Source organism: Aythya ferina (assembly GCF_964211825.1).
Source record: "Aythya ferina genome assembly, chromosome: 7".
Taxonomy (NCBI): domain Eukaryota; kingdom Metazoa; phylum Chordata; class Aves; order Anseriformes; family Anatidae; genus Aythya; species Aythya ferina.
Genome location: NC_140302.1, coordinates 3,944,584 through 3,964,710, shown reverse-complemented (window position 1 = coordinate 3,964,710; position 20,127 = coordinate 3,944,584). Strand labels below are relative to the sequence as shown.

At 38.5% G+C, this 20,127-nt stretch overlaps 1 protein-coding gene and 1 long non-coding RNA gene across 6 annotated transcripts in view; one reads left to right on the top strand and one right to left on the bottom strand.

Annotated features, from left to right (window-relative positions):
• The window catches only part of CTNNA3 (catenin alpha 3), a 468,549-nt gene that overhangs the window by 409,714 nt on the left and 38,708 nt on the right, over positions 1–20,127 (top strand). For 3 of the 5 annotated variants that reach the window (XM_084526473.1, XM_084526472.1, XM_084526474.1), the window contains one exon: positions 7,973–8,154. In XM_084526473.1, the coding sequence (XP_084382599.1) occupies positions 7,973–8,154 (182 nt within the window). Of the gene's footprint in view, positions 1–7,972; positions 8,155–9,401; positions 10,113–20,127 lie in introns of those variants that run through there. The other 2 variants (XM_084526475.1, XM_084526476.1) reach the window with 1 other exon arrangement.
• Positions 9,814–20,127, bottom strand: part of LOC311440068 — a 599,898-nt gene continuing 589,584 nt past the window's right edge. Inside the window, exons 47-48 of the long non-coding RNA XR_014695191.1 lie at positions 11,433–11,678; positions 9,814–9,931 (exon numbers count right to left, since the gene is read on the bottom strand). This is a non-coding gene — a long non-coding RNA (uncharacterized lncRNA). The remainder of the gene's footprint in view (positions 9,932–11,432; positions 11,679–20,127) is intronic.

The following is a 20,127-nucleotide window of genomic DNA, read 5'->3' as shown; positions in this document are numbered from 1 at the left end:
GGCAACCACCCACCCACGTTTTTTCTCAGAGTTCAGTAGATGGTTTCATGAATAGAGATAAAAATGTGTGAGAGTTAGATCTACTTCTTATTATGTGTGCACAGCAGTTCAGTGTTGATGAAGAGTTGACTCAGTGTTATATAGTGAATGAGAAAATCCACACTGAATTTATTGCACTGTTTTATTTGTATTATGCCTTAAATACAGTGATCATTAATACATATCTAAAAACATATTGAGCCTTGAAAAGACAGTCTTAACCAAACTTTCTGAGAGAACAGATACAAACAGTAAGAAGACCTGCTGGTATTTGCATAAAATCTTTTGCATTTGCAGTCTATACAGAGGGTATGGAAGAGTTCATCTTGAAGGGACCTTCAGAGATACCTAGTCAAACTGCCTGGCCACTTCAGGGCTAGCCAAAAGTTAAAGCACATTAATGAGAGCATTGTTCAACTGCCTCTTGGGCATTGACAGGCATGGGGCATCAATTTCCCCTCTAGGAAGCCTGTGCCAGTGTTTGACCACCCTCACAGTGAAGAAGTTTTTCCTGATGTCCAGTATCAACCTCCCCAGCACAGCTCTGTGCTGTTCCCGCGTGTCCTGCCATCTGTGTTTAGGGAGCAGAGACCAGCACCTCCCTCTGCACTTCCCCTCCTCGGGAAGCTGCAGAAAGCAACGAGGTCACTTCTCAGCCTCCTTTTCTCCAGGCTAGACAACCCAAGTGTCCTTAGCCTCTGCTCATTAGAACATGTCTTCCAGCCCTTTTACCAGCTTTGTTGACCTCCTCTGGACACTTTCAAGGACCTTATCATCCTTTGTACATTGTGGAGCCCAGAACTGCACAAAATATTCAAGGTGAGGCCACGCCAATACTAAATATAGCAGGAGAATCCCCTCTTTTGACCAGCTGTCTGTGTTATGTTTAATGCACCCCAAAATGTGTTTTGCCCTCTTGCTGCCAAGGCAGCTGTCAGAAGGGACCAAGGGAGATGAATGATATATTCTCTTACTCAATAAACAAAGACTATGCATCTAAGTTCCTATATTAATATAAATGCTGACATACATAAACAGCAACTGTTTTCTATCTTGCTAACAAAAAGGCAAGTTTAAAATAATAAGTAAGTTTAATTTTTAGCCGTGCTGCACAGACAAATGTCAATGACAAAAATCAAATGTAATACCAGTAGCTACAGTAATATTGAGTGGGTTCTGCTAATAGTAATTTTTTCACTTAATACATGGCCAAAGATTCCCTGTGAGGAGTCATGATCTGTCAAAAGCATTTAATTTACGTGCTAACTGCCTTCATCTTTTCCCTTTATTGAAACTGTGATAATTAAGAATTAGCAAGGAGTAAAAATCACTTAGGATTGTAAACCAGGCCTCCTATACCGTAGATGTATGATGTGTGCTTTTGCTTCTTTCATCCACGCCATTACTGAAAATAGTGAATAATGCCAGAGTCAGAGCCAGTCTCTTCAGAATTTCATTTGATAGTTCCCTCCACCTTGTCATGAGTTCTTGGTAAATATTCCGTGAAGTTTTTCAGTGAGTGTCAAAACTACTCAAGGGCAATTACATATAGATCTTGCTTCCCTAGATTGTGTAAAGAATGACATGAGAATCAGTGACAATATCTAGTGTAGTCCAGATTTTATGGCATGTTGAAATAGGACAACTGGTGACAACAGGTAGGAAACTTGAAAGAAAGAAATTAAGCTTCTCCCAGCTGTCAGTATCACACCCATACATTTCACCTGTAGGGAACATGCTTTGTATTCACTTTGCTGTAGATTGCTAATATCCTGCATTTGCTGTTAAGTGTCTTTATCCAAACTTGAACGATCACTTAGCAGAAAAAGTAGGATGTGGTTTAAAAGTTAGTGGGCACGTTTTACTAATTTTAATGGAATCTCTTCTAACTCTATGCTATATTCGAGAAATGTGCCTATGTTTGGCATTTATCTTACGTCTGCTTTTGTGACAAAATACTTAACTGATGTGCACAGATTGACATATGACAGATCTACAAAGTTGTATATAACTTACAAATTTATAAATAATAACAAAAAACAACCACAGGTCACAGTTGGAAATTATTTAAAACTGATGGAAATGCGTCACTGTCTTTTGAGTTGAAGAGATCTTGTTTACTTCCCACAAATGTCTTTGAAGCTGGTGCCCAGCTGACCGTAGCTAGGGAGCAAAAATTTAGGTGGATGGTTTCATCCAGCTTCTGAGCCCTTTGTGAAATAAAAAGCTTAGCTCTCAGCTAGGCAAAGCAGGGATATGAATCTGGTCTTTCTGGATCTGTGCCATTACCTTCTAACTACAAAATGTGAAGAGCACATTATTTTGTATTCTTGTTTTTAAAAACTCTGAAAAGAGTCTATCCTCACGTGGTCCATTAGGGAAATTGGGTTTATTTTCTTGGTAACATACAAAAGTGTAGCAAATTGGCGTTTACCTCTTCTCTCATTGCAGTTTCATGGTACTGCAACTTACAAAGCAGGAAATGTTAAATAGTTTTCAAAGGGAAGCTTTTCCCTTCAGAAAGGATATCTGGCTCACCTCTACCTTAGACAGAAGGAGTTTTTGATAATGTAAACATCTGATTGGATGTACTGTAAATCATTCTATTATTTCTGTTTCCATCCTTCCTCCCCATAAGAGGTGTGCTTTTTGTTAGAGAAGAAAGAAAAATAAGAAAAAATGTATGTCCTCTCTCTTAATTTTTACTGTTATCTTCTACTGTGGTTAAAAAAAACAAAAACACTTTGTCTTAGAAGTAATGAATAAAATCATTTTTTCCTCATGGACAAAATAATCCTGCATTCATGTAATATCAGACATTTAATTTATATTTTTATTTCACATGTACCTATGTTTTCTATTTTAATGCAAGGTCATGTCTGCACTTAAAAGACTGTGTGTATATTTGTTTTATTCTGTTACCGTATATGTTTTTAAAGCGGTACGAGGGAAAGGAAACAGAAATCAATGTCAGAATTGTAGTTTTCCTTTGCCCCTTTGTTCCAGTGGATAATGTGTCTCGTTCCAGCTGAAAGTCATTTGTGTTGGCATGTAACAGGATACTTACAGTATGTTAGACTGCTTTCATTAAGACGTCATCTTTCTTGTGGTTTCTAAATCCAGGCTTGTGTTTTTCAACCCAAAACAGCGTAAAAAGTGATACTTAATTCTTTTGATTCTGGAGTCTAACTCTTTATTTTTGTCTGTTTCATATCTTTCTCAGGAAGCTCATCTTATAGCCATGAGAAAAATGTGTCTCGATCTTACAAAGTCCTTACGTGGTCTGTTGTACTGTTGTAGGTCTTTTTTTTTTTTTTTTTTTTTTTTTACAAAACAGGAAAAGCAGTGCTTAAAACACGCAGTTACACTTTCTAATTTAGTGACTGTAATTATAACATACTTAGGGAGACCTGTAATTTCCAGTAATTCATATAAATGGAAAAATTTGCCTTGTGACAGAGTAATGTAAGCATAGATAAAATCTCTTAAATGGCCTGGCTTGAAAAACATATGCATTACATATTAAACTGATTACCTGTTATACTAATTATAAGTAATTCAGCCATTGCCATAACTTTCCATTTTAAGTATGGTAGGTGATGTTTTATAAACAAAAATAAACCACAAGGTATTTATTACTGCAACATAATTACAGTGTGTAATTCTTGATAGCCTACCATGCAAGAGGTGGACCACTTCAGAGAGAAAGTGATAAATACAAAACACTGAGAGTAGCGCCACGAAGATGAGCAGTATCAAAGATCTTGGTCGCCCAGCCTGGTGTGGAACACAAGGTATCTGTATAAAATACCAGTGCAGCTGATTTCAAATATCTATTTTTATTTATTGTACATATGCATTTAATCGTTTCTATAATCATAATTCAATGCTTAAGAAAAAGTTGTAGTAAAACTTGAGGGAGTTGAGATTATGCTGAGGCCTCATTAGGAGGCAGAAGAGAAATGAATAGACATATATAGACATATATAAATATATATATATAGACATATATAAATATATATATATATATATATAAACATATATAGAGAAAAGCCTGTAAGAGCATGAAGCCTCTAGTGATTCTGGCAGCAGCCCCCATGCTATTGTTGTTCCATTAGGTGGGTCTCCAGTCTCTCTGAGAGGCTTTTGCGTAGTGAGGATCACATGTGTAGGACTTCGTGGTTGGAGGTAAGAGAGGGCACGTGGGAGAAAGCTTTGTGACACAAGTTTTTTGCCTGTAGTCAGTTACTTATGTTGAGCTGTTCGGTGCTTATGTACCAAAGCAAATACAGTCTAGATGACCATTGCTGGCTGCAAAAAAATGAAAGAAAATGTGGGATAATCTTTCAAATACTGCTTTATCTCAAGTTGCAGATACAAATCTGAAACAAAATATGAAAGAAAGAATTTACTATGGGATTTGCATTTAATGTTTTCACATGTTGTTTTCATAACATGCTTTTCTCAGTGTCCCTGCAAACTTTGGTTTATTTATCCAAAAATTTAAAACAAGAAGAGCTCTAAAAAAGGTCAGAAAAACTTGATGAAGTTCTTAATTAAATACAGAAAGTATTTTGAATTCATAGAGCTGCCTTTTCTTTATCTTGGTGTGGTTATCATGCTTCCAAAGGCAGTATACTGTATCTTTTGATTTGAGTGTTTTTCCTCTGTGGGTATGACAACTCTGACGTGACTTACTGGATTGAGTCCATCAACTTCTAAAATTGGTTAAGAAACAGCAGGAGCATAAGTGAAAGCTTGCTAGTCCTTTTCTAGAGTTCATTTTTGTTTTTTACTACAAATTCTAACAGGTGCTTCTTTTATGCATTTAAAATACCAAATCAATCGGGACAAACCTGAGCTTTGCTTCAAATCACCTATCAGGACTGTTAAGTCTTGGGCATCGATACCAAAGAATCCCTTAGAAGGCAGTTCACACTCTTGGATTACGTGTCTGAATTGGGACCAGGCGAGCTCTGTTCTGGAGACGCAGTCCTGTAGGAACTGCCTCCTGTACTTAACAGCCACGTGGGGATTTAAGCTTCTGCTTCTGTGGCTGCAGAGCCAAGGAAGAGCATGAACTTCCTGAAGGTTCTCATCCAGAGAATCTGTTTTGTACTGAATTTGATTTGGCTGACACTGGTTAGAAAATTGGCAAGAGCAGCTTTTGGTTCTGGCTCAATTAATCCATGCAATTTAAAATCATTTCCATAATAACTGCATAGCTCTGCACAACTGCAGATTTCAGTTTACTGGAAACTGAACCACAGTTGCACTTCTGTTTGATTCCACTTGAAATAAGGGGATGGGGAACAGGATGTGGCCCTCACAATCCATGAGCAAATGGTTGGCAACAGCACGTAGATACATGCAAGTCAATGGGGCCAGATGGGATCCACCCAAGGGTGCTGAGAGAACTGGCAGAGGAGCTGGCCAAGCCGCTTTCCATCATTTATCAGCAGTCCTGGCTATCAGGGGAGGTCCCAGTCGACTGGCGGCTAGCAAATGTGGTGCCCATCTACAAAAAGGGCTGGAAGGTTGACCCAGGAAACAATAGGCCTGTTAGTTTCACTTCAGTGCCAGGGAAGCTCATGGAGCAGATTGTCTTGAGTGTCATCATGTGACACTTGCAGGGGAAGCAGGCGATCAGGCCCAGTCAGCATGGGATTATGAAAGGCAGGTCCTGCTTGACAAACCTGATCTCCTTCTATGACAAAGTGACGCGCTTGGTGGATGAGGGAAAGGCTGTGGATGTGGTTACGTTGACTTCAGTAAGGCTTTTGACACAGTTTCCCGTAGCATTCTCCTTGAGAAACTAGCTGCCCATGGCTTGGACTGGCGCACACTTCGTTGGGTTAGAAACTGGCTGGATAGCCGGGCCCAAAGAGTCGTGGTGAATGGAGTCAAATCCAGTTGGAGGCCGGTCACTGGTAGAGTCCCCCAGGACTCGGTACTGGGGCCAGTCCTCTTTAATATCTTTATCGATGATCTGGACGAGGGCATCGAGTGCACCCTCAGTAAGTTTGTGGATGACACCAAGTTAGGTGCGTGTGTCGATCTGCTCGAGGGTAGGAAGGCTCTGCAGGAGGATCTGGACAGGCTGGACCGATGGGCTGAGGTCAACTGCATGAAGTTCAACAAGGCCAAGTGTCGGGTCCTGCACCTGGGGCACAACAACTCCAAGCAGAGCTACAGGCTGGGAGATACCACTCTTTATAAGTACCTTAAAGGAGGCTGTAGCAAGGTGGGAGTTGGTCTATTCTCCCACGTGCCTGGTGACAGGATGAGCGGAAATGGGCTAAAGTTGCACCAGGGGAGGTTTAGGTTGGATATTAGGAAGAACTTCTTCACCGAAAGGGTTGTCGGGCATTGGAATGGGCTGCCCAGGGAAGTGGTGGAGCCACCATCCCTGGAGGTCTTGGAAAGACATTTAGATGTAGAGCTTAGGGATATGGTTCAGTGGGGGACTGGTTAGTGTTAGGTCGGAGATTGGAGTAGGTAATCTTGGAGGTCTCTTCCAACCTAGATAATTCTGTGAAACTTAATTATAGTTAGTTTATATAAGTGATCTTAAATTTCCTGATGGAAATAATGCACAGTACTTTAAAAAAGGAAAATCAGGAAATCACCAATAACACAATCCCAAGCAAAGACACGTTTCATGGCAAACTCAGCAAACTGTATTTTTCTTCTATTTCTGCTTTCATATTGAATTTATACCATTTATCAGATCAGTAATACTTAGATAATGTGTCTTGCATAATATGAGAAGTCGAAGCTCTAAATTTTTCTTGACAGAAATCAGACACTTTTTTTTGCCTTATTTGTTAACTGTTTTGGTTTTGGCTACCTGTTATTTTTGTCTGCTTCCTGGCCTGTGTGTCGCAACAGGAAATGTATTTGAGCCTTGTCTGGTGCAAACTGATAATCTTTCTTATGCAGAAGAATATTAGGGAAAGTATTTCCATTCTCACCATGCTGCATTTTTAGAAGTTGTTTCAGTATTAATATATTGAGTACTTCTAAAAATAAACATAATGCTTAAATATAGGAAGAATACATGTATTAAGTGTACGTTATGGTTCCATAGTCTGAAATTGCACAAAATGCACCAGTTCTCTAGCTATACTAAATCTTAATTTGAAACAGTTTTAGTTTGTGGAATGTTTGCAAACAGACCAGTCTAGAGCTGCAGCCTAGTACAGAGCTGTGTCCTACCTGGGCCCAGTTTGACTGTGGCTGCATTTGAACATTGGATATTCATTTTCCTGTTGGCATTCAAGGTACTTGTTTGGTAACTTTAGTCCCCTGCTGATTTTCTAACGTGTTAATCTGTTTCTTTGTCTTCTTCAAAGACAGAAGACACAGATTTGAACAAGCAAAACTTTACCAGTTCTTAAAACAGCACTGGGTAACCTTCTCAGAAGAGAGGACAAGCACACTTTTAGGGCAGTTAAACCCTTTCCTTTGTACTCATCTATCTGAAAATGTATTGCATTTTATAACCTGCATATATATCATACTTTAAAAAAAAAAAAAAAAGACAAAAAAAAATAACTAGGCATTTCATTCACATTAAACGGAAAATCTGTCAGTCATACTTTACAAAGGCTGTTTGGAAGAATTTTTTCTTGTTTCTCTGCCTACATTAATACTAACGGTTTCATGGGACAGCACTGTTCCCATTCTGCCAACCTAATTATTTGACCCAACCCAACGATAGTGTAATGATTTTGAAATTCAGAGGTACTCAGGCTGAAACAGTTGGCCCAGGCCACAGCATGTTACAGGTATGTGTTTAATAATACCCAGCAATATATATTAAAAAACCAACAACAACAAAACAAAACAAAAACCTACCACCATCAGCAAAAACAAAAAACCCTCCCTGACAAACAGATGTTAAGCAAATAAATTTATTTTATTATTCCAGGCTAAGATGACTCAACTGCCAGAGGCTGAAAAGGAAAAGATAGCTGAGCAAGTGGCTGACTTCAAAAAAGTCAAGAGTAAGCTTGATGCAGAGATTGAAATATGGGATGATACCAGCAATGACATCATTGTTTTGGCCAAGAGGATGTGTGTGATTATGATGGAGATGACTGACTTCACAAGGTAATTATGCAAAAAATGCTCTTCAGTACTTATAAATTTTGGAGGCCATTGTCATATTGTTATGACGGGAAATAGTGAGTTTTTAATGTCAGTTGACAGTGTCTTTACAAAGTTGAGTGGCTAAGATAATGTAATTCGGTTTACAGCGCTAGCTGGTAGCACAGAACTGTTGGAGGGGAAGTTTCAAGTTTTAAACCATGCTTGTCCTTAAATCTTTTCTGTTGTTTTTCATTTGGCTTGTTGAAGTATTTTTATTTTTTTAGTGCTTTATTTCTCCTCTCAATGAAAGAAAAAAAAGAAACAATCATCTTGATTTTATACTGTAGTTCTGTCTTGTCTGTTACTCTTCTGTTTCTACCATACCATGCTGTCTAGCATGTAGTATATTCTAGTCATGCATAAAACATACTGGACAGAGCATATGTCTGGTGTATACATTCAGAGTCATGCATATTTTATATTGCATTGCCTGCTATTGCTTTCATCAGAACTGTATCATACTACTTTACTTTATGTAGCTTGGGAAAACAAAATGTCCTACAGCAGACAGCTTTCAAAGCTAGTATTTCCCTCTTGACAGTATGTGCTGTGTAATAACTGTATATATGAAACAATCTTAAGTTCAGAAGCTTTTTCTGCCCCGTACTAAATACATGTTCAGTAAATTTCATCAAATGAGTTATACTGAAAGTAAGTACTGGTTGTTGTGCAGTTCTTTTTATTAATAATATTGCTATTGATAGGTAGGTAAGCCTTAAAACACAAGCACTCTTGCAAGACCTTTCATGTCCCATAAAATAAGTCGTTTCATGCAAGATATGAAGAAAATTCTAAGCCTCTTGGACAGATTCTTCAGGGGTGTAAATTAAGAGTTGCATAGAGCTAACAAAGCCAAGATCTGGCTTAGGCCTGTTCTCAGGAAGACAATTGTAGCATTTTATCATGGTAGCCCATTTTAAATTCACCTTCACATGAGAGAGAGAGAGTTGAAAAATTGTTTGTTGAACTCTGTAATCATTTTATTCTCTTTGCAGCATACAATTTGAGTTGAGACCATTGTAAAAGAAAATGTTCTGCCCTCAAGTCAAGCTTTACAATTGAAGTCACCTCTCACCAAATTCTTTAAATTACTAGATTTATATTATTCAAGATTAACAAGGCCAGTTCATGTTCTTAACTTTGCATTTTTGGCTCTGTTGAAAACAGCATAATTTGCATTTTTGAGTCCATGAGCAGTTTTTGTTCAGTGTTGCAGATCACCAGAGAATCCACTAAGAACACGTTTGTAGAAAAACTTACCAGGGGGAAAACTAAAATCTACTGGGATGAGAGAGGGGAAATCCTATTATTTACTTCGAAGTACATTGAGGAACTCTACAATATTTTAAGATGCGTTTTGATGATTCTCTACACAATTTTAGGAAGTACACTAATCTTTTTACTTCAAGACAATAGGAAGTACACTAATCTTTTTACTTCAAGACAATAGTAAGAGAAATGCAAGCATATACAAAATACTTGTTCACTGCACGCTTGATGCATAAGTTGTAACTTCTTTGGGGTATGACTAACTTAACAAGTCTATTGTTACGTTTCTAGGACTGTTAGTAACAAAAGCCAAGTTGTCCTTACCATATTGTGTATGCAGTAATGTCTTACCTTGGTACCTTACATAACTTCATCTCAAACTGTTAGAAAGCTGTATTTGAATATGTCCATGTACGTTTTCAAGTCAGTTCTCTTCTGAGTCATTCTGCCTGTTGCACGCTCCAAAACACTGGAATCACAGAATAGAGGTTACAGCATAGCAGCCACACCTTCCCAGAGGAAGCATATACATATCTCCCTAACCCGATGTCCTTTTGGAGGTAATTTTGTTCCACATTTTTCCATGTATTTAAAAACATTGAGTCCTGTATTTGGGACAAACTTACAAATAAACAGTTATTTCAAAAGCACTTCAAGGTTCTTTACCAATAAAGTAATTTGAGAATTGTTGGACAGTTTAGGAAAAAAAAACACAAAGTATTTTCTTACTGAGAGAAAAATACATGCATTTGGGACTGTATATCAGTAATGTACTTAAGCCTGTACTTAGCAACATATTCAGTTTCTATAAAAAGCAGCTTTGAAGAATAGTAACTTGAAAAGTCATACAACAGCTTTTAATCAACTGCGTAAAGAGTTTTAATGGACCTCTCTTAAGACAACTCTGAGTCATAAGCTTGTCGATCCCTAATATAGTTATGTAAGCACTTCAGAATTCATTGTTGCATTAAATTATATTTTCTTCAATGTCTCATATTTTAAGCAAGTACGCTTGTGTTTAGAGTGAACCAACTGATTCACAGGCCAAGTTTTTAAACTACAGTGCAGTACACAGAGACACTTCACAGATAGATCCTACAACCCAAATCCAAACTAAACTCTTCTTAGCACCCTTAAAAGTCTACCTCTTCAGAGGCCAGTTCTGGTCTGTTCTCTGCAGTTTAGATACCACCCATCAATACAATGAAACAATGTCACAAATATTACAATCTATATATAAAAGCAGTGAGTTAAATTAACTGACTGCTTTATGTCTATATAGATTACTTCTATAAGTTACATTTGCTTAAAAGCTCAGTCACAGAGCTATCTTCAATTTAAAGGATGAAAATTCATTCACTGCAGAAGCTATTCCTTTAAAATAGCGTATTCCCACACGGCAGCCTCTGCTGAAGAAGTGAAAGCTCAAACCAGATTAAATCCTCCTACTTTGAAACTGGTAGGGGGTAAGTTCTAGACTGAGTTTTCAAGATGTTCCTGCTCATTTTCCACTGGCATTTCAGACGTCAGAGACTCAGACCACAAAGGGATAGAGGTCAAACTAAGCTCTTAAAAGCACTTAGGTCTTCAACAATCATCCTATTACACACTGTACTGTAAGACACTGGAAAACTCCACACATGAGGAGAATTAAGTAATTCAGAATTACTATGCACAAAAAAACCCTGTTAATTATAAAATGTTATCTAACACGGCCAAACGGAAAATCTACAGACAAATCCCTTGAATCTCATCCTCACCCAGGAAACAGAATGCTTTCAAAAGCTGAACAAAGAACTGAAATGCTGCTTTCCCTTCCCTGTGATGCAACTGATAAACATTCTCTAGTCTCCACAATCTAAACCTTTGGAAGACACTCATCAAGACGAAATAAAAATGAAGGCTTTTTAGTGCATTTGAAGGGTAACAGATTTACTCAGACAATAAATGACAAAAAATCCACTACTTACCTGAGTAGCATCTGGTGCAACAAACACAAAATGTCATAATCCTTTATGTCTTCTGTGCCCAAGACCTTTGAATTGCAGACTAGAGAAGAGCTCAGACCTTAAGACAGGCTGGTGCTTGTGGTGGCCTCAGCAGTCTTCATTCCTGGATGTTCATGGGGAAGGAAGCGAGAAAGTCAGCTGTGTTCTCAAGCACTGTCAGTCACCTTTGGTACAGCAACAGGAAGGGGCAGATCCAGAAGAGTTAACCTATGTTTTGGACAAATAAAAATGTTTATTTTACTAGACTTCATCTGGCATCAAACAGGAAGCTATAGTTGCTGCAGTTTTACCCCTGCCTGTTTTGCAAGTGTGACTATCAGCAAGCTTTTTACAAAATGCATCCCACTTGCCATTGGCAATTGAGACCTGTCTTTTTAAATGGCAACCAACATCAGAGTTAATACTAGAAACATAGTAAAAATAGCAAAATAAAGGAAATTAACAATACTTTAAAAAGCAAATCTAGCAAAATCATCCCCCCCCCCCCTCAAGCTGTCCCCACATTACTCTTATTATAAGTGAAAAAAACTACTTCTGCTTAGACCTGTACTACTTACAGAAAATGCAACCCAGCATTAACATTTTCTTTCAGTAGTAGTCTTGGTTAAGACCCCAAGTGTAGCTGCCAAATCTAGCAAATCTCCATACCTGCTAACAAGCACAGTCCTGAGTGTTAATTTAGCTGCTGTCCCTCTCTAGTGTTTGCTTGGGGAAGTAAACAAGGGGACCCAAGAAGAGAGTAGGATGCCAGTTCTGTACTTACTGGGAGTTAAAGAGGCCACAGGACTAGAAGAAGAGAAAAAAGATTCAATTCCTATTCAAGTTCACCCACACAGCTCCTCATCATATCTCACTCTTTGCCAGTTACCCAAGTCAGAGTTACCCATGATCCTGGTTTCTCTTCAACAGCTAGACTTCCCTGAAATACTACAGAGCTCTTGCATTGCCCCCTCAAATCCACTGATCTCTTCACCTTTTTCTCACCCCTCTTAGCCCTCAGATTTCTATAATTTCCATTCAGCCCTGTCCATCTTGTCTTGAGCCTCACCCCCACACGCACATCCCCAGTCTGTCACTGACATACAATGTGGCAATACGTATTTATTAATATCTTATTAGTACAGTAATAGTACCTACATTGCTAAAGCCCCTGAACTGATTGGATGCCATTAAATCTACAGTTCTACTTCGGGTATATATAAAAAATCCTCCTCATTGCTCATATCAGAGTATTCAAAGCTCATCATTATTTCAGTAAGCAGTTTGGGATCCTTTTGAGAGTCCACAGGCACTTAATGTTTGCATCATAAGAAGATGAAAAAAAACCAGCTGTCTTTAAACTTAAGCATTTCATCAAAAATTACCTAAAGATGAGAGGTTGTTTTGTCAGAAGCAGTTTTGTCCCACTGAGACATCATAAAGTTATTTTGGACCGTTCAGCTACATGGCAAAGTAGGTGAACTCTCTTAGGGTTCTATCTTGAAGCTAACTTTGACCAGAACTAATTGCATAAAGAAGTTCTTTAGGATGAATTCATTTCTAAAGCAAGTATAATTTAGTTGTGTGCACATATTTGCATGTGTTTTATCATAGTTGTTTTGATGAACAGAACCAGTAGGATTTACTTGGTACAACATGGTAGATGAAACAGGTAAGATTTTATTGTTAAAATGAACAATAGAATTGCATTAGCTGGATAGTTTAAATGTTAACTAAGATTTTGCAGTACTTGTGAGATACTGGCTGCCCTGCCAGAACTGCATGTATACTAAGTAGTAGCCGCAGGCAGTTGTTCCCCTCTGATAGTAACATGGTCCCTCAGATATGTGATGAAGTGTTGAGATACGTCAAGTTAAATCATATCATGTAATGCAGAATCAGCTGGTATTGCTCATTCTTCTTGCATGTCAGAGCTTCTAAAGTGTATACAAACTCAGCTTTCACAAATAAGTGAGAATTTTTGAAGACAAAAATCCCACACATCCTCCTCTCCCACCTCAAAAGATTGAGCAAATTTCATGCATGGTACTATATCTTTATTCATATGATATTTAAGTGATAATTGAGTGACAATTGATGATATTCATGTGGATGCTCTTGCAGATATGTTAGTTGTAAAGAGTTTCAGGTGTTTCCTGAGGACATATGCCAGCAAACAGTTAATCAGAAATATCATTTGCTGTTCTACTGGTCTTATTTTTTAGGGCTCATTATAACTTCTTAAAAGGGAGTGTTTTTCTTGAAGTGCTGAATATTCATCCTCTGACAGATTTTTTTAAATTCTTAAGACATATACATTTGTTCTTCTACACAACTCAAAGTGACAATCACCTTGGGGAATGTAGTGTTGAAACCAAACATTCCAAGCTTTGTTCCTCCCCCCAAACACATAATTTGGCCATCAGTCCATAGTCAAAGTATTTAGATATCCAACTTGCAAGTAAGTTGGATAGATTTGATTTTTTTCTCTAGTACGCATAATTGACAAACAGTAAAATATTCAGGTATGTTTTAATATGTTTTTTTACATATTTTTTTACTTCCAGTCCAGGGAATTGGAGTCACCATCCCGCAAGGTCTTTAAAAGACATTTAGGTGTTGAACTTAGCGATATGGTTTAGTGGAGGACTTGTTAGTGTTAGGTCAGAGGTTGGACTCTATGATCTTGAGGTCTCTTCCAACCCACACAATTCTGTGATTATATATATTTGTTAGAAATTTCAAAGTCAGAATTTACTTCTGAACTGTGAAAAACATTCTAAATTGATAAAGACTAGTTAGAGAATGGGTTAGGTGTGAAGAATGACACATACATGTATAACATTGCTTGCTGATTTACAGGTTAAGAAAACATGTTAAAGACTCATAAAACAATACAGTGAACAGCTAGTGACCAAAATAATGAATGCAATGTTGCTTGCTTTCCTCTGCAATGTTAACATGACAAAATACATCTAAACCACATGTAAACTGACTTCAGTAAGCAATTGTTAACCATTGTTCACACTTAGACCAGAGATACTAAAGGGAAAGGATAAAACAAAGTTTCATGTCAGCATCAGAGGAAATGGGGTAGTTGCATATGCATGCTTACATGCAATGGCTTTATTTTGAATCTGCATTTTCTGCTTCTGCCACTTAAGCCTCCTTCCTGTTGTGTTTTCTCTGTTGTTCCTTTAAACACAGACTTTTTACCAGTTCTGTTCTCACCTTTCCTGGAAACAAGCCACCTGCCTTCACTGTCAAAACCTTTTAGTGTACCTCTTACCTCTCTCACTACAGTTTCCCTAGTCAGCTCATAACTTCCCTAATACATACATATTTCTTTGCCACCTGGTAGATATTTTTAAGTAAGTCCTTTCTGCGCTGTACTTGGGAAGCTCCTTATTCTCGTTCACAGCTCTCATGGAATTGCTCCAGGTTATTGAGGATTAGAGATCAGCAAGTGTTTTAGCTTGCTGGTCTTACTTGCTGTCCCACAGTGCAGTTTCACATCTTTGATTCACTTGCAAGGATGCTGTAAGATTGCTAAAAATGAAGGTGAACATCTACTGCTGTCCCCACATCCACAGAATTTGCTTTTTCATCACAGAAGGCAGTTGGTGTGACAGACAACTTGTTTCAGCTGTGCTGTCTGTTCCTAATCACACTCCTGTCCCCAGTGTTCCATCCTTAAGAACTTGCTCCATCCTTAAGAACTAAGGTAAGGCCTTTGCCCATAGTTTTGCAGATCCTCTATCTTTTGAAGATGAATGGAAGACTGGATTGGAGTCATCTGTTCTTTCTTGTTAGATTACAAGCTCTTTGGCAGAGGCCATTTCTTTGTGCTGTAGGTATACAGGATGTTCTCCAGTGGGTCCAGGACAGTGTCAGGTTTATGGTAGCAATTGCTGTAATGATACTTGAGGTGTAGCTTCTTTCTTGAACATTTTAATCAGTCTGTTCCTTCCTAGTCTCATAATTAGATTGTAAAGTTCAAAGTTACTAATGTGTTACTGAAAACAAAAAGTTGAAAATAGAGCAGGTGCTTCAGTTTCCCCTGTGAATGCTATTAACTTCCAAATTATTTCTAAAATTTAAATATAATTAACCTAGTAACTCTTGGTTATTGAAGTGCTGCATATGCAATTGCTTATGTCTTCCCTGAATTCTGATCAATGCTGTGATGCTTCTAGTTCTGGAAAGAAAATACTGATCTGTGAGTGAAGTTATGATTCCAAAGTAAGGCTTTAATGGAAAAGATTGGTTTGGGGTAAGCTAATTACATAAAAATTGCAAGAACTGTGGTACTCCTGAATCACTATTGATTGAAGCCACATTGTGCTGAGCTTGTTGTTTTTCCCTCCCTAATATGGGAAGGATAAACTTTTGCCCCTAACATTGTTCACTGGGAGAGCAATTGTAGTGGGAAAATGCAAGCTGTTCTGCAAAAGAATGCAGATGTTCTGTTATTTCACATTTCTTGCATTGACTTACCTATATATCTTTCTACATTGTAGGCATGTATAATTATTTCACTGCTCCTCTAATTGCCAATTCTAACCTAATTTTTCATTTGATGATTATTAACAGTTAACTTTTCTAAAAAAGCAGCTTTTTATATATATGCATCTTGATTTAAGTAATATCTAAAGTGAAGTAATGCTTCACAATATCAAGATTAATGGTTAGGCAGTTTTTATAAATGCAGCAAAAACTATTTTATTTTGACATGTAACTACCCTAGTTTCCATTGTACATTGGCATTCTTGCAAAATATTTTATAAGTTTGCATTTTCCATGTGAGGAAGTCAGGTGTAGGTGTAATTAACAGAGCTCAGAACTTGAGCCTCCTGTAGATATAGATAGGCATTCTTTTGAAAGAATGTTATGTTGAGTGAAAACAAGGAGTCATTTGATAGTTGAAATAGAAAGCTCTTAAATTTTGTAGAAACAAACTAAACCAATCCTATGCTTGGTCTTTGAGTAAGAACGCATTTCAAAGTTACTACCTTCCCAATAACATGGATATAACAGTGTATTCATAAGGAGTGAGTTCTGCTAGTTAGCTGGTTGGAAATCTACAATTCTTCAGCTTAATTCTGGTGATGTTCGCTTTTGCAGCGTTTAGTTGACTCCCTGATGGACTGTCCGTAGCCATTTCTCAATCATTTCTTTTATGCTGTAGAATTCCTTGTAGGTGTGGAAGCTGTGAAGACAGATTCTTAGTGCAATTACATGTTCCACATAGTAAAACTCAGAAGACTTTATTTAAAAAGGAATTCTAAATTTTATAAATTTAAGACCAGGAAAGTGTGTTTGTATACTATAAATCCATTGTTTTTGCTGACCTGTTAAGGTCACATCTCCTGTATGTCCTATAGCATACATAGGACAAAGCAATATACTAGTGGGAATTTTGAAAAATATTTGAAGACCTCTGCCTCAGTATCTCTAAGTAACTAATACTTTCATGAGAACAATGGGCCCTCTAGAAATCACTGAGAATTAAGAACTGTTGTTTCTCTTCACACCTCTTTTGGGAGACCTCAAATTCCTTGCATTTTTAGCAATCTTACAAGTAGTCCAGCACTTCAGGGTACTGAATACTTCTTGATACCAGTACTACAGTCATTAGCACAGATGAAACTAAGAAGTGATGCGATGGAAGTGTTTATTGGCTGGGCCAGGAGGTTAATGAGGAACTAATGTTCATGCCTCACATGCATATCAAAGCAAGGATCATACTCAATACAGTAATATAATCACAGAACCACAGAATTTCTAGGTTGGAAGAGACCTCTAGATCATCAAGTCCAACCTCTGACCTAACACTAACAAGTCCTCCACTAAACCATATCACTAAGGAATGAATAATCATGAATTCATATCACTAATGAATAAGACAGATAAATTTGTCTGTCTATCCTTCTTAGCATCTACCCAGGACTAGAAATGAGACAAACTATGAAGTCACAGAATACATTAGAGCAAATACAACTTCTCAGTAAGAACAGATAATATGCATCTCTTGTACTAGAAAGTGCTGTTTTTCACTTTTTAGCTTTAGTGACTACTATACTCAAACTGCAAAGTAAGTTCAGGACCCTGAAGTACTAGCTCCTGCCAACAGGAACAGAAGTCTCTCAAGCAAGTTGGGGTTCAGGCAGTAATTTAACAGCCTCTAAGCCATTGCTCTTAGCCAACTGGGAAGTCTGTAGCAGGGCAGTCTCTTATGGGTTACAGACCAAGGAAGAACTGTATCTCTATGAGCAGCACTAAGGAGAAGGGTGAAAGCTCTGTCATCTCACAGCAGTGTAGGTTGTATTCTGCAGGCATTTTTACCATTCAACAGGAATGGACAGAAGCAATGCTGGCTCCCCAGTAGGGAGCAGAGCATCCCAAAGGCACCATGCAGCCATCAGGCAGGGCTTAAAGTTACCTGCTCAGTTCCAGGCTTCTGCAGGGCCAGCAACCAGTTTAACTCAGACTGCTCAGTTTCTCTACCCATGGTCATCATCTGCATTGTCTTTGAGGCAGGAGGAGTAAGACCCTGAGACTGTAAAGATAAAGGCTACTGCTAGGGAGCAGCAAGAACCAGCTGCTTCCTAATGGAGACAAGCCTGGATCCAAAAGTAATCCCAGTGCTTGCAGAGCTTTCACTGACCAGAGCAGAGTTACACAGCAGTCAGCACAGGGCACTCATAACAAAATCCACCAACAGTCCTAGACAAGCTAAGTGATAAAGCAGGTCTAGGTTTGGAAATCTCCCAAAGCCAAGGTACAGCACCTGCACAAGAGATCTATCTGGGAAACACAACACTAGCAATATAGGTCCAAAGCCTACCGAGGGTAGAACTAGAAACAGAGGCAGACATACCTGTAAGTGCAGGCCTGGTCAGGGACAAAGAGGGAAGGTGAGGGTAGGGCAGGGCTTAAATAGAGCTTCTGAGCCAGTGGGTGGAGTCTGTGGGAGGGGGCCTCAGGTGAGGTTGTTCAAGACCATTGAGGCCTTTTTGGTGCACTCAGGGCTATGACAGCTGCAGCTGAGAATTGTTGTTTCTCTTCTGTCACTTTTCTGAGTCTATTCTGATGGCTCAGGCTCACCTAGCAGGGGGAGGTGATAATACGGTGTCCAAACCAGATGTGATGTGATCAGTGACATACTACAGATAGCTGTTCATATGATAAATGTTTAGGGATGTGCTGGTTTTTGTAGCATTCTCCAGTTGGCACATTAATCAGCCTGGTTTTTGTACTTTGTGGCTTGATGCGAGACTTGCTTCTCTGTTTATTTTGCTCAAGCTGTTGTTTGAAAAGAACGCCCAGAAAAGTATCTTAGAGAAATAAAGTAGCAGCATTAAAAAGGCAAAGCACCTCTCCTAACTTTTTCGTTTAAAATGTAGACCTCTTTTTACAGAATTTATTTGCTATATTTTGCACATGCTATATATTTTTTGCTATAACACCATATGTTCAGATTTTTTCTGAATTAATCAGCAGAAATTAGAAGCTACGCCTTTGGAAGGTTTCCAAGAAATAAAGACTGGAAACTTCCGCAGTTATCAACCCCTTCATTGGAAGTGTAGGCACGTCAGTGAGTTAATTACGACCAGAAAGTTGACGTAAAATATTAGTTACTTTTTTTTGCTGGATTCATTGCTGATTCAATGCTGCACACTTCTACAAGAGATCAGTCACATCCAGAGTATGATGTACACCAGCATTTCTCTTGACTGCTTATTGTCCGGGGTGAAAAAAGCTGATTTATGCAGTTACTGCACTGTTGATCTGTCTGGTGTTTATGAAATACAAGCATAGAGTTTAAGTGTCAAAGTGGAGTTGGCAAAATTGATAGTACAGATAGTACTCTCTGCGGATACATAAAAATCAACACTAACCGTTGAAAGAAAGAGGACCAGTAGTAGCCACACATAGTTACATAAAAAAGAAACAGAACTGTTGGATGGTATTTTATAAAGTAGAAGGGAATGCTGTTGAAGCTGTGTAGACTTCGTGGTGCTGGCCGCCACAATTTGCAGATACTCTTCAGAGGTTTGCTCATGACTGAGATGAATTTAGTGAAGTGGTGATACTTTCTGGACTGCTGCTCTGATCGTACCAAGGAGGCAGGTGGGCAGTCTGGTGAAAAAAGGAGTGAGGAAGGCTTCCAGGAAGGAACTTCTGTGCCATCTTTCTTCTTTAACCTTAGAAGCAACGCTACAAACTTCGAATTTCTAGAGCTTGCAGCTTCTCTGCAGGTTGGTGCATGCGCAACAAAATGGAAAGAATAATCTTCCACACTGTGCCACACTGTGCCACATATTATCAGAAATAACTTAAAAGATACCTTCCAAACTAGCACTCAGTATTTCCTCCTTGCACGGTCTTGGATAGAAGAAATAAAGAGAATAGGAAACTCTTGCAGGGCTTTTTCCCTCGTTGTGGCTGTTGTACTATAGAGTACCATGAAGATCCCCCAGAAAGGGATTTAAGCATGAGCTGCTAGAAGATGGAATAGAAAAAGAAAGACTGAAAGAAAGCCAGAGAGGTAGAAGCCTGTAGGAGCATGGGGAGAACAGGCTAATAACTAGAATGCAGTTGTCAAGAGAAGGCCCTTTCTTGCTCTAGTGTTTCACAGTGCACATTGTGAACTAGCAAAGAATAAAACAGGCAA